The sequence below is a fragment of the Desmodus rotundus genome, chromosome 12, assembly GCF_022682495.2.
Source record: "Desmodus rotundus isolate HL8 chromosome 12, HLdesRot8A.1, whole genome shotgun sequence".
Taxonomy (NCBI): Eukaryota; Metazoa; Chordata; class Mammalia; order Chiroptera; family Phyllostomidae; genus Desmodus; species Desmodus rotundus.
This window is the reverse complement of record NC_071398.1, coordinates 97,482,693-97,502,884: the sequence shown is the minus strand read 5'-3', so window position 1 is coordinate 97,502,884 and position 20,192 is coordinate 97,482,693. Positions and strand designations below refer to the sequence as shown.

The 20,192-nt window shown below is 43.4% G+C and overlaps 1 protein-coding gene across 1 annotated transcript in view; it reads left to right on the top strand.

The window, feature by feature from the left end:
• Window positions 1-8,558, top strand: part of MROH9 (maestro heat like repeat family member 9) — a 43,924-nt gene extending 35,366 nt beyond the window's left edge. The window contains 7 exon segments of the mRNA XM_024578616.3: window positions 1,723-1,895; window positions 4,475-4,627; window positions 4,729-4,845; window positions 5,423-5,525; window positions 7,180-7,242; window positions 8,136-8,332; window positions 8,334-8,558. Of these exon segments, the coding sequence (XP_024434384.2) occupies window positions 1,723-1,895; window positions 4,475-4,627; window positions 4,729-4,845; window positions 5,423-5,525; window positions 7,180-7,242; window positions 8,136-8,332; window positions 8,334-8,450 (923 nt within the window). The 3' untranslated portion in view covers window positions 8,451-8,558.
• The last annotated feature ends 11,634 nt before the right edge of the window (window positions 8,559-20,192 follow it).

Genomic DNA, 20,192 nt, shown 5'->3' with positions numbered 1-20,192 from the left:
TCTGGACACTCACGCCAGCTTCTCCTTCCACTCACACCTCTTTCCTCCCTCACCCATACGGAGTCGCATTTCTCTCCTCGTTCACAGATCAGTTCAAGTCGAATTCCACCAACTCCTCGGATCTCTAGCAGCCTCATCCCTCTCAGAGCCACACCAGCTCTGGGCACTCGCTTATGTAATATGTCACACCAGTGCTGCTCCATACACAATTCTGAACCAGCAACACCAGTATCTCCTGGAAACTGGTAAAAAACGCAAATTGTCAGGCTCTACTTCAGGCCTGTGGAATCAGGAATCCTGGGGGTGGGACTGTGGTTTCGAAAGTCCTCCAGGGGCTTCTAACATGGGTTAAACTTCAGAACCACTGTCTTATATTGGTTTCTGCCATGTCATGTGGCTCTGTCTCACCTTCCAGGAGGACTGAACCCAAGTGCACCTCTGTGTTCCGTAATCGCCTTGTACATTTCAAAGTACTTGGTGCAGCGCTGAGAGTTAGCTGTTCTATCAATCATTGTTGATTTAATAGCACATCAATAACAAATCCTTGTTTATCTATTAAGCATAATTTCTGACAACTGAAAGCCAGGCAGGGGGCATCCATTTTGCATTTAGAATGAAATGAGCCATGGTCTATTTGCTTCAAATAAATCATGCAAGTCGATGTACATTCTTTTCGTAAACAGAAAGTTACTTATTGCCTTGTCTAGCATTCTTCCTAGTGTTATTAAGCACTGAAGGGACATTCTGGGTCAAGGTTATGTAAGACAGAGAGACAGAATTACTGGACTGAGGTTGCACATACTGTCTGTGGGTAAAGACTCAACCTTCCTGCCAGATACAAGCAGCCTCTGGCTATTGTTTTGGCAAATAGTATTTATTTCTTTTACTTTTCTGTCCAACCCTTCTTCTCCTCCTTCGGTGTCTCCTATTCATGTTTTTCCTTGCCTTAAATTCTGTTTGTCTCTAATCTGCAGCTGACTCACATGACCTGGCTCAGTATCTGAGCAATTCTCATGTCCAAACAGGTGACCAGAGTCCCCTCGTTCAGAGGGCATGCTGACAGCAGTGTGCTGGTACACATGTAACAGTCAGCTCACTAGAAATCAGACCAATTTCCCAGGTGTGAATACTCCCACCACAGCTGACTTCAAGCTGTCAAAGGGACATCATTAAAGGTGGAGGTGGGAACAAGAGCTCATCATGAAGACATAATGCACGTAAATAACCTCAAGGGAGTATAACAGAAAATGTAGCAAAGTAAATAGGAAGTGATACATTTTGAGCTATTTATAGCTATTGTTTTTTTTTAATAAAAGATTTATTTATTTTTAGAGAGGGGAAGGGAAGAAGGGAAACATCAATGTGTGGTTGCCTCTTGAGCGCCCCCTACTGGGGACCTAGCCCGCAACCCAGGCATGTGCCCTAGACTGGGAATCGAAACAGCGACCCTTTGGTTCGCAGGCTGGCATTCAATCCACTGAGCCACACCAGCCAGGGCATAGCTATTGTTTTTATTTATTTCTAAATTTATAAAATTTAACTTTTTAGTAGCAACTTTTATCTAACAATCAGCCTATAAAATCTTTCACCATCGCCCCCTGTGAGCCAGCTCCGGCATACCGCCACATGCTGTCCAGATCAGAGGTGTGTGTGCCAGATGCTCACGCAAGTCTCTTTCTCATTCCCAAATCCCACCATCTCCTTCCTTCCGTATGCAGGTAGGAAATGTTTACAGCTTATTGTTATGCATCCTGGATGCCTTCCTTTCCAAAGACAAGACTGTTATAATCCGGGCGCTGCTCACCCTTCGGAGACTTTTAAACAAACTGGACAAGGTGACCTACTCGTCTCTATGCACCCAAATTGCTTCCAGCTACTGCCCACTGATGGACCATGTGAGTGGTACAGCTGGGTGTGCGGGATCAGTAGATGAGATGGGTGAGCTAAAGCCCCAGCTCTGGCAATGACAGTACAGCCCAGAATAAGTGACCAGAAGACGGTCATTTTGTGCAGAGCCACCATTTCTTTTCAAGGTAACATTAGTCAGGAAGTACTGTGAGAACCTGGAAAAGTCTCCCCATAAGAAAGGAGAGTCAAAGAAGAGCCTCTGTCCTTGGATGAAAGAGAAATTATAGCTCAGTGGCCATATATTGGTTAACCCTGAGTCCAGACTTCCTGGGTCAAATCCTGTTCTGTCTCTTATTAGCTGTGAAGTCTTAAGCAGGTGTTTCAGTCTCCCACCTGTAAAATACAGAGGGTAGCAGGTATCCTGTGAGGATTAGAGATGATGTGTAACGCCCCCACATGGGTTTGTTATCATCATATAAAACTTTGAATTTAAAAGTATCTCATCAGAAAGTTGTGTGTTTTAAAAATTCTCATTTTGTATGGTAAATGTGTTCCAGGCAAGTTGATGACAGTAATTTATTTTAATAAACAAGAGTAGTTTGGTATGCTATGGGCAATCTATTTTTTAAAGATTTTTATAATTGTAATGAGTTGTTTGTGAACCAGAGAATTATTTCATAGAAAATTATCTTGCCAAAATTTGTAAGTTCTTCATTACTCAGATTTCAGTGAAGAAGAGCACAATATTATTAAATTACAGAAAGAAAGGATTTAGTGGCAAAAATTATTTTTACAAGGACAAAAATGATAATAATAGTAGCTAAAATTTATTGAGCATTTACTATGTACCACATATTATTCTAAGGAATTTACATGTATTATCTCATATAATTCTCTAAACAAACTCTACTACTATTATCCAGGTTACATAAAGGAAACTGAGGCAAAGAAAAGTGAACTTTTGGCCAAGTTCACACAGCTAGTCAGTAGTTAAAATAACTATGTAAAATATTATTTTCAAAGTGAAATCACTTGGGGGGAAAACTAAATAAATTATCAAGCCAAAAAAGAAGGAAAATTAAAGAGAACAGAAACTTGTCAGGGATCAACTTACCCTAAGTCATTCCTTGAAGGCAGAGTATTTGAAAAACATCAGGATATCAATGAACCTATGGGACTGTGTCTTTCCATATTAAAAGTAAAAAAGTAAATAAATAACACCATGATCAAGCTCAATCAACATATGGGGGACAAAACTGGGAATTCAATGGGTACCCAGGCCCTCCAAAGCTCTTCCCACTGGTCTACACACACTGCCTTTCTGTGGTCAGCATGCCTTCCTGTATAGTCCAAAGACACAAACAGGTGGCCCACGGATGAATGCAACTGGCAGGTGTGTTAAGTGTAACCCTCAGAGTGTGGTTGATATTTGTACACTGAGGAATTGTTCACAAACATCTGACTTGTGAAGGAAATGGAAGAAGATCTGGAAACAATGAACCCTACAACCCACCTGGCAACAGCCTGCAGGAGCTGGGTGTCCTCTCTGAGGGAGGCCAGGGCTCTCTCCTATCCCTGTCTCCATCCTCTCGCTGCACTCCTTCAAGGCCACCCACTGTGTTCACTTACATCCCTGTCCAGCCCCTATGACATATGATTTAATTACCATTCTTGTAGGTTTAGACTTTGAAACCCATTAATGACCCCACAGAAGGAACATACGAAACCACATTGGCCATTTGTATTTTACTGGGAACATATCTGATATGTTCCTGAGAACAGAAAGGAAGAGATATAAAATGAAATCATAAACATTTCTTAAAAACTGGAAGGTAATGTTATATTTTTCAAAAATTGACCTCTTCCCCTGACCTGCAAGTTTTCTCTCCTGGAATCTCTGTAATGCCATCACCTCTCCGCAGCTGGCCTGTGCAGGCCCTGGGAACCTGGCTCTGTGTCAGTGCCCCGTGCTCCCACTGGTATTCAATGCGGCTCAGCAAGGGCCTCCAGCATTTGACTATCGCTCAGTTACTCTGAGGCCTTTACAGACATTACCTCCAAGTTAAACACATTTCTGCTTTTAAGACATTATTAAAGACTGTCTTCCTAAATTTAAGAAACTTACTATTCACAGGGTATTTTTTTTATGCAATCTGAATTTTGGTAAGCAAATCTTATTTAAAATCAAACCAAGAACTGACTAGTTAGACCCAAGGGGAAGCTTTTCTAAAAATAACATAATTTCTTATATATGTATGTATACGTAATAGATACTTATGTAATATGTATACACGTATAAATATATATAAATATATATATATATCACTGTTTAAAGAAAGAAGCTCTTGCCCTGGCTGGTGTGGCTCAGTGGATTGAGTGCCCACCTGCAAAGCAAAGGGTCACTGGTTCAATTCCCAGTCAGGGCACATGCCTGGGTAGAGGGCCAGGCCCCCAATAGGGGGCACGCGAGAGGCAACCACACATTGATGTTTCTTTCCCTCTCTTTCTCTCTCCTTTCCATTCTAAAAGTAAATAAATAAAATCTTCAAAAAATATTAATTTAGGGAAAAAAAAAAGAAGCCCTAGAATTATCCTCAAATGAGGCTTTTCTGTGCACAAATTCCAGAGCAACGGAGGCATTCGGTGCATGGCCATTCGACACTTTGGTGAACTGGTCAGGGACATGAGTCAGTACAGGTGGATGTTGAACAACGCGGTGTTCAGGGCCCTGGTGCCTCTGATCCTGTTTCTGGAGGATAGAGAGACAAGAGTCACTACAGTAAGTCCTGCCATCTTGCTTTTCTTAGTTTGGCAGAGACACGCCGTGTTTTATAGGACACCGGACAAAGAAACTCTCATTGTCTGTTTTCTGTTTCACAGGCATGTAAACATACACTTGCAATCTGCGCCTCAGAGTTACACTGGTCAACATCACATTTGCTCCTGGGCCGGTATTACAGTTTTGAGCTGGTTGTGCTCAGCATCTGCAACCATCTTGTAAGTGGCCCTTCAGGGTTTCCTACCAAACGTTATCAAAAGAACATTGAAGGACCGCCTGAACGATGGGAAGGGTGGTGGGAACAGGGTGAATCTTGGAGAAGAAAGGTAAAAATAATAATAATAAACAAATGGGTGACAACAGCCAGGGCTTGAAACCAGAGAAAACGATTGTTTTCCCCTTCCTGTTCCTCGACATTAACCTCTAGCTAACCTTCCTCCAGTCCACCGCCATGGAGCTTTGGATGGGTAAGAAGGTAGGAACAGCATTTCACAAACGAAATTCGGAATTATCTGGTCACTGCCTAATGAGCGGGCCCTCTGAACCCCTGCACAAACTGCAGGGACAGGTGGGAAAATGATAACCAGAGGCCGGAAGACAAGGTTGGGTTAGGAATCCTATCATAAACGGAAGAACACCGGCAAACAGAAGAGTCCGGTTCATACACAGAGATCTCGAGTTTTAAGCTGGACCCTATTTGGTATAAGCATCCAAGTTCTTTTCTCTGGAAGCCTGCCTGAAAGGGAGCATGTGTACTTTTTCTGAGAGTGGTTTTCCCCCCCTTTCTATCCTCAGTTTATTTCTCATGGGAGCTACATTGTGGAGCTGCTCTCTGATGCCTTGGGGTTCCTGAGGAACTCCCGAGCGTACCTGAGGAGAGCGTCAGTTATTCTCATAGGTAAATACAACTCAGTTTGCATTGCCTGGCTTGTCTTAAGAGGTACAGCTAGACGTCTTCCTTTAAAACAAAATTGTAAATCGCTTTTGTTGATGATGGACAGCACCCATCCATGGTGATATCTATTATGAATAAAGGTTGCTATGTGTGATTAGAATAAAGTTCTATTTTATACTATGCAGTGAGTCTAGCTGTGTGATTAAATTATTATATGAAGTATATTTAACAAGGATAGTTTCAAAATCTAACAAGATGGCATGCTACTGATTATTCCCTTTCATTGCTCAAAAATCACTACCCAAGGAATAAGAATGCAGTAATATCTAAAAATCCAAACACCATCTTCAGCAAAATTTGGGAATCAGTAGCCACAACTATAACAGATGAGGAAGAGCTATCAAATTTGGCAAAGTAAAAAAATCTTTTAAAAATGTAGGGTTCAGAGCAGTGAAGGAAGATTCTAAGAGAAGACAACTGAAGTTTTCAAACTTGGACAAACCTGATCAGTTTTTTCCCACTAGATTCTCACCATGAAGATCAAAATTGATAATCCTTTATTTGGAATGACAGGAAGTGAGTTCCCAACTTGGTAATGGGATTTTCACTTGACCTTGTTTAGCCCCTAGGTAGTAGCAGGGACAACAAGCATTGAGGAGATACACAGTTGGGTCATTCTTCTAAAGAGGAGACAGCCAGTTTGTCAGAGCAGAAGGCAATGGGAATTATGATCAGCACTAGCACTCATGCCCTGTGCTGATGGGAGAAGACAAAAGCACACACACATACACACACACACACACACAGAACCCCATGTCACAAGATTTGATTTCAAGCCAGAAGTGTCCTGCTACTCTGAATTCTACCCTGGTGCTTTCCACAAGCCATCCTCTGTAGAGAATTATTGCAAGATCCAAAAATAAGTACTTTTTTTTTTAAAGAAATGACATTATCTTTCTAAAGAGGTATTTCCACGGGGAAAGGAGAGGAAAGAAGAAAAACAAATTTTATACTGTTTCTACAGAGCAGATGAAAATCATGATAAAAATACCCATGAATCTAAAACTTTTTAAAATAAAAAGCTAAAGTATAGAGACATGTGCACAGTCTATGCATGATGGGTAGCAGGAGCATATGAAGAATAAACTTTCAAAGGATGGGGGCAGGTGTCAGAAAAGACATATAACCACCATCACCCCAAACACACACACAAAATGCAATGCAACCAGCAGAAGAAAAAATATACGCATATATTGTGGATAACCCAGGAAGGGACAAAGTAGTACAAGGTTGAGAAATGCTAGCAAAATGAAATGGTGAGCCAGAGAAGGCAGACACAAAAGAATGTGTTCTGAAGGACAGAGGGGCCAACAGGGAAGAAGCATGAGGAAGGTCTCCGGGACACTAGTCACATCCTGTTTAGTGACCTGGGCAGTCATAGAAGTGTTCACTTTGTGGTCATTTGTTGACCTGTGCATGCTTATAAACATGCACACCTTTCAGTAGATTTATTAAGTGCATAATTATGTGAAAACACTCCAAGAAGACACAAGGATAATGTAGAGATGTTTTGCTTTGAAGAAGGCAATGAGGGTAGGTAGGTAACATCAGAGAAAGTGTTTTCCTAATGTGTTGTGGGGTTTTATTTTGTGCACAGGGTACTTGACAGCATTGGGTGGCCATTTACTGCTCAGAGATGACATTGAGGTCATGCTTGAGGGTAAGTGTTGAAGGTAGGGTGAAATCACACACAGGTCTAAGTAAATTCACTACGTGTGGTTCTACTCAAATGAGTTCTACAACAAGGCGAGGGCTGGGGGTGGGAGGAGGGTGGGGTTAGGGGAGAATCAGTGGGAAAACTGGGTTAAGGGGCATCTTTTTTTCCTATTTATTCTCTCTCTCTTTCTCTCTCACTTCTCCTCCTACTTACCCTCCCTTAGGAACAACACAGAGTTGAGAACTGACTCATTCATTCACCCAACAAATATTTTTTCCAGCTGTAGTCTAGCTGCTGGGGATACAGCAGCAAACAAAACAAAGTCCCTACCCTCAGAGATTTTGAGTTTCAGGAGATAGCAATGTCCGCCTGCACCAGAGGGACTTAAAGAAGAGCATAGTTTATTCCATCCAAATGTCTGGATCATTGGCATCTCTCAGCCTCTAATTCCCTACCAGGATTAGAATTACAAACACATAAGGTGGAATAGTTTTAGAGTTTCATCAAAATTGAGTGGAATGTATAGAGATTTCTCACATACTTCCTGCCCCCACCCATGTGTAGCCCCCCATAATCAACATTCCCCAGCACATGGTGTATTTGTTACAACTGAGGCACCTACACTAACACATCATTATCTTCCTTCCTTTTTCATTCTTGTATTCACTCGTTTATTCAATACATATTTATTGACTGCCTGCTTAATTCTCTGTCTCTCAAAACTCTTCTTTCATTCCTCCTCCTGCTTCTTTTCCTCTCTTTTTTCTAAATGTGCCCCTCTTTTACTCTTTCTTTTTTTAAGACATTATTTATTTTTGGAGAGAGGGGAAGAGAGGGAGAAAGGGAGGGAGAGAAACACCAATGTGTGGTTGTTAAGGGGCCCCCCACTGTTGCAGGTGTTGACCGAGTGCTTGAGGATGAAGACCCAGAGATCAGGGTCTTGGCAAGCATAACCTACAAGCTTTTAAAGGACGTGGCCCATAAACTGACCTCCTCAGTTATTAAACAAACCTCCCGAAGACTGTTTAACTTTATCTACATCAAGAAATTGAAGCCTCTGTATAATTATAACTCGCCCAACGACGTGACAGAAAAGCCCTACGGAGATGAAAGAAACCAGGAATGGGAAGAGAGGCCTTATGCATGAGAACGATGGAAAATTTCGTGAAAGAACGAGACATTCACCAAGGCACCACTCAGAAGAGGAATGATTTTCCTTTTCCTCTAAGGATGCTAGAGGCCATTTTAACTGTTCCTCCTTAACTGTCTTCAAATACAGAAATCTGCTGTCTATGTCTGATGGTGATCAGAAGCCTTAATTCATCAAACCCAATAATAAAATCAAAAATCATATAAGCAAAGTGTTTGATGAGAAGCTCTTGGGACTTAATTCAATCAGTAAGCCAGACACTGTGCTAGGCAGGGGGACATGTGGGGAACAGAGACAATGTTGCTGTCCTCAGGAAGGTAACCATCTAGGGATACTGGATTTGGTTGTTTCTGACCATCCTGCTGGGGTGAATGTTGCCACGAGGCAGTATTCACAAAGGAGGAAACGGAACTTGCAGGGGCAGGGTGGGCAGGGCGCAGGGAAATGTATGCCAGGTAGAAACAATGAGGCAAGAAGAGTGAGGGGGGTCACTCACTGGAGAGCCTGTTGCAGATACAAGGGGGTAAGAGGAGCACTAGATGTATCAGGGTGATCACTCATACGGTACACAAATGTCTAGTCACTGGGTTGCACACCTGAAACTAATACTATATGCCAACTGTAACTTTAAAATAAAAAATTATTTTAAAAAAGAATGGGGACAGCTGAGACCAAAGGGGAATATTGTGCAACTGTGCTGATGGCTTTAAGCTTTCTGAAGTGAAAACTGGACAGCCAATCCCAGCGGCTTCCTATAGCCATCAGGACCCAGGGTCACATGCTGCTCTGGTCTGTGAGAAAGCTGACACACAAATACTGCTGATGAAAGGGTTTCACCCTCCTCCCACTCCTGTACGGCGCCCCCCCCCCCCCCGCCACGCACATGCCACTTCACAGGGTGCCTCTCCCAGGGAGATGAGAGCCCCCTCTTTCCTCTGTTGATGCGGGTGCTGTGGCTCTGTCATGTGTCAACTTGGAGTGCACGCACGCTCTCATTGCTCTGTGGGCTCCCTCACTGGCATGAGGCAGCAGCCCCCTTCCTTCCCTCAGGTCCCCATCAGCTTCTCTGACTTTTGGGCCAGGTGGGTTTAGTTCTGCTGACAAAGCGTCTCCTGGGTGACACCCACATCATCAACATCACTGACACAGGAGGCAGGAAGAGACTGACAATCCCAAGCTTTTGGGTTCCACCTTGCCCTCACTCTCCTCTTGACACCCAGCCTCCCTTCCCAGCCCCACTGCCTGCCCGGTGGACCTCAAGCTCCCGCACCAGATGTGGAGACAGCAGCTTTGCAGAGACCACAGAACAGTCTCCCCCATTGCTGAGAATCAAACCCCGGTGCTGCTGCTCAAATCAAATTCAATGGACAGACCTGAGATGCCTTCTCCAGACCCCTTCAAGCAAGGAGGTGGGTGTGACTCCTGTGGGTTTTTTCCCCTTAACACTCTGTGTTCTTTTCATTGCATTTATCAGGCTGTAGTGTAATTACTCATTTACTTCTCTGTCTGTTACACAAGACTGAAGTTTCTGGAAAGTACATGTTGTATCTCACACTTGGTTGTGTGCTCTGGAACTCTCAGTACCTGGCACCTAATATATGCTCAGTGAAGACTGCCAAATGAACAAAACACTAACAGGACATATTGCCCTCCTACTTTAATAAGCACTTTCAGACACTGATGAGCATTACTGAGTATTAAAAATAATGAGAGAATGGACGATTTGAATTTACCCCTTAATTCATATTATTTCACATTATCCTGATGTCCCAGAATTGACTTTTCAAAATCAGGGTAAATTTCCTTTCTCACCTTCCAAACTTAGCTGGATGCTGAACAGTAACTTCCTGAAAGATATCCAATTCCTACTCCCCAGAATCTGCAAATCTGTTACCTGACACAGGCAAAGCAAGCTCACAAATGTAATTCCATTGAGAACCTCGAGGCAGGGAGATTGCCTGGATTATCTGGCTGGGACCAATGTGATCACCAGGGCCTTTCTACAAGGAGAGTGGGAAATCAGAGAGGAAAAAGCTTCTGAAGATGGTACCATGCTGGCTTTGAAGAGGGAGCCAGGGCTCCTGAGCCAAGGAATGCAACTCTAGGAGCTGAAACAGGCAGGAAAACAGATTTTCTGCTGGAGCTGCCAGAGTGAGCACCGTTCTGCCAGCACCTTGACTTCAGCCCTTTGAAACTGATTTTGGACCTCTGACCTCCAGAACTGAGACAGTGCAGGTGTGTTGTTTTAAGCCACTAAATGTACAGTAATTCATTAGAGCAGCAATAGGAAACTAATACACCTACATTTCTACAAACCAAACCAAACCAAAACATAACACCCCTTAAAAAAAAATCCCCGCAGACACAGCACCGAATACAGTGGACATGATATAGATTTTGAGGTTTCTGTAAAAGGTCTGATATCCTGAGGGAATCTGAGTGTCAGACAGATTGGGTGCACCATCGTAGCACTTAGGGAGAGGAAGGGAGTACATTTAAGCTCAGAAACATCACACCCAGGGCTCTTGGTCACTACCTGAACAGACATTTTTTCCAAAGAAGATGTCCAGGTGGCCAACAGGCATATGAAAATGTGTTCAACATCACGAATCATCAGGGAAATGCAAATCAAAGCCTCAATAAGATAACACTACACACCTGTCAGATTGACTATTATCAAAATAGACAAAAAATAACAACATTGGCAAGGATGTTGAGAAAAGGGAACCCTCCTGCACTGTAAATAGGATTGCAAATTGGTGTATCCATTATAGAAAACAGTATGGAGGTTCCTTAGAAATTAAAAATACAGCTACCATATGATCCAGCAATTCCAGTTCTGGGCATCTATGCAAAGAAAACAAAGACACTAATTTTAAAAGATGCATGCACCCCTATGTTCATTGCAGCATTATTGAGAATTGCCAAGATATGGAATAAACCTAAGTGTCCATAAATAAATAAATGGACAAAGAAAATTTTATACATATACATATACATATGTATATATAAATGCACATACATATGCACATATCACTCAGTCATATTATGTGTACATGTGCTACATGTACATACATATTACATGTACATATATACATATGTATATGTGTGTGTGCACATATATATGCACATAATATTGCTCAGCCATAAAAAAGAATGATCTCTTGCCATTTGCGACAACAGGGATAACATGGATGAACCTAGAGGGTAATATCCTACTGAGAAAGAGGAGGACAAACACCATAGGATAAAAGTAAGGAACAAAGCGAATTCACACTTTTCACCAAAGTTACTGGGTGCTTGTTATGTGCTAGGGTCTATTCTAGGCTTTGGGGATTAAACAGTGAATTAGATAAAAATTGTCCCTATCCTTAAGAAGGTTACATCCTATTGGGGGGGAAGTCAATAAACAAATATACAAGTTAATATAAAAGAAAATATGCTGCAGAATATTAGAAAATAAAGAATAGAGTGCCTAAAACATAATCTGGTCAAGTCCTCTAGCTTTAGACCCAGGAAATATGCAATGGTTACCAACCCCAAACAAATTTGAATCCCACCTGTGCCATTTTGTATGGCCACAATAGCTACATGCCTAAAGTTTATCAGCCCCAAACTTGGTGCATTTGTAGTACATTTCAGTGAGAAACTGCCGAAGTATCTTCCAAACAGCTTCATCATTTGCATTCCTCTCTCCACCTTTTCATTCCCACTGCCAACCAGCTAGATCCAGCTATCACTACTTCCTATTAAAACAGGCCCCTAACTGTACACCAGACCACCCTCCTGAAGCGAGCCTCTAAATCCATCACTCTGCTCAAAATCCTTTGCTGCTGCTTCTTTCCCCATTAAATCACATGCAAGGTGCCTCCCGATATGGCTCAACCTACTTTTCCACTCCTATCTGTAACTATGTTCCAGAATAATTGTATGATTGACAGTTTGCTCCCTGAATAAGCCCATCTTCCTGTCTATATGAATCGTTTTCTTCCTGCTTGGGATCCAAGCATTTTTCAAACCCATCTTACTCATTCCTCCTGAGTCAATTTTGCACTGTGCCCCTGGAGCAGGCTGAGGTCTAAGTCTAGTTATGAGTCTAATGGCCACAGCGGGTGGGCTGGGGTGGAACTGGAGAAGAATAGCCATCCTTCTGCAAAGTGAGAGCCCCCAGTGAGGTTACTGCAGAATCTTTCACACCCTCAGACATGGGAGGTGGACTGCTTCCACTGTAAGAGAGCCTCAGAGTGGCCCAAAGGTTCAAGATTCTGTTTCATTGAAAGGTAGATGAGGCTGGGGGTGCAGCTTATGTTGTAATTCTAAAACCTGCAAAAGTAAAATTTGCTCTGATTATCAGCATGGTTAGCTCTGAAGCTATAAGAAATAAGAGATTCTTATAGGTCCACCACAAGAGCTCTCTGGCTCTCTGACCGCAAATTGTACTGGAGTCTAAAGATCTGAGCCTGTCCTTTTCTTCCGTAAGAACCTCAGCATGCTCAGAAGTAGCCTTCCCTCCCACTAGTTATGACTGTTGTCACACAGGTAAGTGCCCCAGCCATGGGGTCCCCGGAGACACCTGCTTCAGTAGGTACTTCCTCACAATCAAATACAGGCAACAATATGGTTACTATGTGGTTGATTACTGCATCCTGATTCACTATTGTCAGAAAGTTCAGCACTATGTTCAAGTTCAAGGACATGACCGAACCAACACCCAAATCTCATTTTTGAGTGTCATTTCCATGAAGCAATTCTGATGCCAACCCCCTAGTTATTTTAACACAAAAAATTTATCATTAAAAATTGTTGGTAAGATAGTAAAGACTCCAAAAAGGCAAAAAGAGAACACAGAATGTCAGAGGTAGTGACTGCAGAAGGAGCCACTGCCAGACCTCAAGAGACAAAGGAAAGAAACGGGGATTGTTGAACCTGAAAAGCCTGGACAGAAGATGAAGAGCTGGCACCTTGTCTCTGAGGAGGGTGCCAGCTGGCTGGGGCTGGTTTCTCTGAGGCAGCACAGAGACATTGGTCCTCAGGTGCTGGAACCACTATCCACAGGAACCAGTGATGGTGCCAGCGTGGCTGCCGGGGTGAAGACATTTGCTGCACGATGCTGACAGGAACAGGAAGTGAACAGGGAGAGGAACATACCTTCCTGTTTTCCCAGGATTCTGGCTGGCAAAGGAGAAGAGGTTTGAAGAGTCCCAGGGCCAGCATCAGAAAGCAGAGCATAAAAGAACGGGTTTGAGGTGGAGAGAAAATAATGATTGGCACTCATTTTTTAAACTCATCAAAACACCACTCCCTCCACAAAGACTTTCTTCATTTTACCGCCGGATAATCATTGGCACTGTCTCCTTTGTCTCAGAGTTAACTGACATGTTGCCCTGGACTAGAGGTAGGCCCATACTTGTCTTAATCTCTCCCCTGTCCACTGCCACCCTCACCCATCACAGGCACACACTTCACTCACCACCTCATCTCCTGCAACTTCTCAATAACTCGCTACTGAATTTATTCACTGTTGAACCCCACGGCTTACAGCTGTAGCTGGCACACAGCAGGTGTGTGTGTATATATATGTTTTGTTTTAAGTGAATGGCTAATTGAGTTAGTGAAGGACTTGAACTGAATTGACTATCGGTCTCGGGAAATCGGGCTTGGGTGACACCGTAGACTTTTGACTATGGGAATGCCTTGGTTAAACGGCACGCCACTTGAGGAAACAAAAGAAAACGTGTTCTTTGTGAGGGGACTGACCTAATTTCAAACTCTGGAAGCTTCTCCCTGCCTTCCCCCGCCTCCCCCTGACCATGTCAGAAGCAAAATGTGTGCTAAAATCCCACGGACTTAAGTGGATCCAAACCCTAAAGCTAGTTTCACATAACACAACGAATGTGGAGAATGTGTTTTGCAACCTGTACTAATACAAATAAAAAATGTACTTGGCAGAAACTTGTCTGAAGAGATAAACATAGCATATTATAGTCAAAACAAAGGAAGAATGACCTCAAGCATTCCTGTGGAAACAGATGAAGTCAGTCCAAAATCCCAGGGTACCAGAGGGCCTGCAATTCCCTGGCAGATGAATTTAATCACTGTTCTGTGTTACTTACAAGAAACACTTACAAAAGGGACATGGAGTTAAGTCAACATTTGCGTATGAAGCTCCTGCTGAATACCCAACTCTCTACTGGTGTCGAGGAGGATAAATTAAAAGTACATATGATGGTCTCTGGTAGGAAATATGAACCCTGTCCACAGAGAAAAGAATGAACATTCATGAGACAATTAGCCAACCACCCCTGCAAGTCTACAATGTCGAGTGGTGTGGGACGTAGCACTCGATCTAAGGGACTCGGCAGCAATATGTGTGGGCATGAGGAGAGCTTCTTGAGGAGAGTGATGTGTGCTAAGGGTCCCAAGGCATGCATAGGACTTGTACAGAAATGACAGGGGTGGAAGAGACCTCCACCTCCATTGCAGAGGGAGTGTGATCCCAGGCAGAGAGGAGAAGAACTACAGTGTGTGCAATGGGCATTAAGGGGCCAGACATGCTGTAGACTGGGCACATGCAGAGCAACAGTGAGCCCAGTAAGATGAGGCAGAGCATGAATGCCAGTGGGAAGCACAACACAGTGGGTGGTTTAGGAAGAGTAATTCCCTGACACATCTGAGGTCCCAGTTCCAGAAACACAGCCCCTGAGGAAAAAAAAAGAAACTTACTGCTACAAACAGAAGAGTTCCTCAGAAAGAATTGAGTTGAGCCTAAGTTCATTTGACAGAGCCAGGGCGGGGACAGGGGAGGGGGTGGGTACCGAGAAGATGAGGTGGTCACTGGAGAAACGAAGGGGACCCATTCTGACCCTTCTGCCTTCCAGACTGAATGGCTTGCCCTCCTCTTGGCTACCAGGAGAGGTCACTATACGGTGATGTGCCATAAAATCGTATGACAGGAAAGGGAAGGCTAAGTCGCCTTCTTTGTCTGCCTCCTTCTCTCCCTAGGATCCTTCTCTCCCTGTGGTGAGACACAAGTAGACAGGCATGGACCCAGGCCAGGGAGTGAGGGAGCATCTCTATGAAGAGAGTGGGCCTACAGAGGTGATGGTGTGGACCCTGGGGATCTAGAGATCACAATAAATCTATCTAGATGCTTAAACCAAATTGGGCTGCTATCTCACGTTGTTATCAGGAGCAAGGTAACTGCTCCTTGCTCCTGTAGCAGGCATTCACTGCTACAGGCATTCACTGGAGCGGTGAAAGAAGTCAGTTCGTAAGGTACTTGGGTTCAACAAATGATCTCAAGCAGAGATCAAAAAAAGATTGTCAATTTATTGCCCTTACTCCTTTTATTTTTGATTTTATAAAAGTAAATGATATATGCTTGAAGAAAACTATTGGACCTCTCCCCAATAGTTTCCTTGACCCAGAAGAATGGGCCCTATTCTGGCAGATGCTTCCTCACATTGGGGGACCCTCATGCCCCAGGCAGCGCTATTGGATAGGACCTAATATGACCCCATGTTAGTTGCCTCAGGTGATTCACCTTTGGCCTTCAGGAAACCCTTACACATGCCTGGGCTCAACAGGCCAAACCCGACACAGAAGCAGCTCTCCTCACAGCTGGCCAGTCCAGAACTCACAGCCCAGGCTCCTCAGACAGCAGCTGAGCAGACGAAGGCTCAAGCCCCCTAACTTCTCTCCAAGTGGTCGGATCAGTGTACTGTCTTCTGATGCCAGCTCTCTGACGGGAAAGGGACACATGGCACAGCAACAGCTCTTGCTGCAGAGATCCACTTCAAACACTCCCTGGCCCCCATTCTTTGCTCTCCCATACCCTTGGCTGCATCACCTAAACCGCCCCCTTAACAAAAGGCCCCTGGCAGCCAAGTGAAATCAACTTTTAGACAGTAGGGGGCCCATAGAACAAGGAAGATCCTCCTAAGCAGTGTAAAGGTATTTACGTTACCTTTGGCTTACATTTTCTATCTTTCACAAGGTTTACTAAGGTTTACTCAGTGAAGTAAGAGATTCACAGAATGCTGAAAAGACTTTAGTAATTACCTATTTCAATTTGCTTATTTTACAGAGCAGAGAGCTCATATCTGGCAAAAGTTATCACAAAATATACGACCAATGGGATACACCCGACTATTTACTGTATTACTATTAGAGGAGAGTATGAGTATGTTTGGGTGTCTGAGGATGCAGGACTAGTTTCCATTCAATGCCACATGACCTAGTGTCCCAGACACTGCCTAGTGACACTCCTCCTGTAGAATACCTCCTGCATCACAAGTACTGGAAGGCTAAGAACTAGTGGGTTGGCCAAAAAGTTCATTTGGGTTTTTCTGTAAGATGGCTCTAGTAGTGCTCAGTTGTCTTTAACTTCATGCGAAACAGTTTTGTTAGAATGTATTGTAACAGTTGTCATATCAGCATACATTTAAAAAAACTTATCAAAATTGGTGAATGTTGGACTTCCAGTCAAGATGGAGGCATAGGTAAACATGCTTTGCCTCCTCATGCAACCACAGAAAGAACTACAAATAGACCTCAAAACAAGTAACACCCAGAACCATCAGAAAACTGAGCTATATGGAAGTCCGACAACCAAGGATTTAAAGAAGCCACATTCATCCAGATGGATAGGAGGGGTGGAGATGCATAGACAGGCAGAGAGGTACAGAGGCACGGTATGGTGCAGAGAGGTGGTGGTGGAAGAACAGGCAGTCCAACATTCATGTGAGGTGGATAAAAATCAGGAGGGATATCTGTGGAATAAGTGATCCCAGCCTCAGGCCAAACTGCACAGCACAGGGTTCCACACCAAGAAGATAAATCCCCATAACTTCTGGCTATAAAAACCAGTAAGGATCAGGGCAGTGGAAGAAACTATCTTATTTTCAGGAGACTCCCCTTAAAGGACCCGCACAGACTTAAAAACATATGCAGAGACACCCCCTCTGGAATTCAGCACCAGGGCAACAGCTGGAAGGGCGCCAGTCACACAAGGCAAGCTCCGGGCAAACCTCCAGAAGCCAGGCAGCAGCACTGTCCCCTTTCTGAGCCCTCCCCCCACACAGAGCCACAAAGCAGTGAAGTGGGTTGCCCCACTCTGGCAACCACCTAATGTTCCACCCCATACAATGTACAGGTGCCTATTCTACAATAGGCCATGCCACTAAGATAGGGAGTAAAAGCAACTCTACCTAATACACAGAAACAAACACAGGGAAGCTGTCAAAATGAGGAGACAAAGAAATATGGCCCAAATGAAAGAACAGAACAAAACTCCAGGAAAAGAACTAAATGAAATGGAGATAAGCAAGCTATCAGATACAAACTTCAAAACACTGGTTATCAGGATGCTCAAAGAACTCAATGAGTATGGCAACAAAATAAAAACACCTAAGAAGAAATGAAGGCTACACTAAGTGAAATAAAGAAAACTCTATGGGAACTAAGTGTGGAGGGTAGGAAGCCAGGATTCGAATCAATGATTTGGAACATAAGGAAGCATTAGGAAATAAGGAAATAAGCATTCAACCAGAGCAGCAAGAAGAAAAAATAATTCAAAAAAAAAAAAAGAGGATACTGTAAGAAGCCTCTGGGATATCTCCAAACATATCAACATCCAAATCATAGGGATGCCAGAAGAAGAGGAAGAGCAAGAAATTGAAAACTTATTTGAAAAAATAATGAAAGAAAACTTCCCTAATTTGGTGAAGGAAATAGACATACAAGTCCAGGAAGCACAGACAATCCCAAACAAGTTGGACCCAAAGAGGACCACACCAAGACACATCATAATTAGAATGCCAAAGGTTAAAGATAAAGAGAGAATCTTAAAAGCATCAAGAGAAAAGCAGAGTTACCTACAGAGGAATTCCCGTAAGACTGTCAGCTGATGTCTCAAAAGAAACTTTGCAGGCTAGAAGGGACTGGCAAGAAGTATTCAAAGTGATGAAAAGCAAGGAGTTACAACCTAGATTACTCTATCCAGCAAAGCTATCATTCAGAATGGAAGGGCAGATAAAGTGCTTCCCAGACAAGGTAAAGCTAAATGAGTTCATCATCACCAAACCATTATTACATGAAATGTTAAAGGGACTTATTTAAGAAAAAGAAGTTGTTCAAAACTATGAACAGTAAAATGGCAATAAATTCACAGCTATCAACAACTGAATCTAAAAAAACAAACAAGCAGAACAGGAAGATAATCACAGATATGGAGATCATTTGGAGGGTTATCAGCTGGGAGGAAAATGGGGAAAATGTACAGGGATTAAGAAACATAATTTGTAGGTACAAAATAGACAGGAGAATATTAAGAATAGTAACAGTAAGTAAATGGAGAAGCCACAGAACTTGTATGCACAATCCATGGATGTGGAACTAGGGGAAGTGCTGGATGGAATGGCAGTACCAGGCAGAGGGAGCACCATCAGTCAGCAAGTCCCCAAACATTTATAATCAGTTCTGAAGCATCTACTCCCTAAATATCTCTCATGCCCAGTCTCCATCCTCCATCACCTGCACTGCTGTCATTTAAGTCCTTGGCATCTCTGGCCTAGACCATTGAAATAAACTCCCAGGTTTGGGGATCCCTGGTTCTAATCACTGTTCACTTCCATCTGAATCTGACCTTTTCTGACCCTGTCACTTTCTTGTTCAAAATTCTGGATCATCATAACCCAGAGGATGGTACCCAACCCCTGAGTTAACACTTCAATGTCCTTTACCATCCAATGTCTGTGTATTGAATTCTGCTGCTTCCACCTGGGAAGGAGAGACTGCTCTGTGACATGACCACTGCTGGACCCTTGAGCTAGACCCAGGCCAGAACAGAGGTTGCTTCCCGTAAACCCCCTCTGAGAATGTGTGATCAAAATCAATAGCTTCCCTCTGACATAAACCAGTTTCTCTGCCCCGCATCTCACCGTGTGCTGGTTCCTGGACAGGCCTTTGTCCTGATCGAGTCAAGCATTCCCCATACCTGGGTCTGGTCACATTCGCCCTATCCGTCCTGCTGTTTTATGTCATTCTTCAGTGCCTGCCCAGCAGTGAGGAGGATATACCCTTCATCTTGCAGCTGCCCAGGATGTGCCTCCCATGTAAATGTCCCTTAATAAACTCTGTTCATTGCCAGGCTGCAGTGCACATTTTTGTTTTTAGCTGTCATGTTTCCTCACCCATTGTCCACCTGGCAAGCATCTACTCCTTCAAAACTCAGTTCTCTTCTCACTTCCTCTGGAAGCCTCTCACTCCTAGATGTTTCTTCTGTTGTGACATTCATCATCTCTCCCTCCATGGGACTGTATGTTTCCCGATGGAAATTGTTGCCTGCTCGTCGCTGAGTCTCTAAAGAGACTCCTATAATGCATGACCCATGGTAGATGCTCAGGGAAGCGGAAGAAAGAAAGGAGGATGGAAGGGAGGGGGGAAAGAGGGAGGAGTACAGAAGTAGGGTGAGCAGATATAAAAGACGGAGGGAGTCAGACAAGTGACTTCACAATTCTGCCCGTGAGTTCACTAGTTCCATAAACATCTCCAAGAATTAGCTCAGCTCCTCAAATCCGGTGCTCTTAAGTTTCCAGAAAATTGGGCTTAAAAAAAAAAAAAAAACCTGTTGGCACAAGAAATCTTTTCCTTGTAGTCCAGGTGCATAGCCTTTGTTTACATATATTCTACAGCTCCAAAGAAAAAATAAATAAAAGAACCATTTTTCCTTTAATCTCCCAGGGATTCACCTTACAGCTCCAGTGACCATATCAGTGACTGCTTTCTTTTTTGTCCCCAAGAC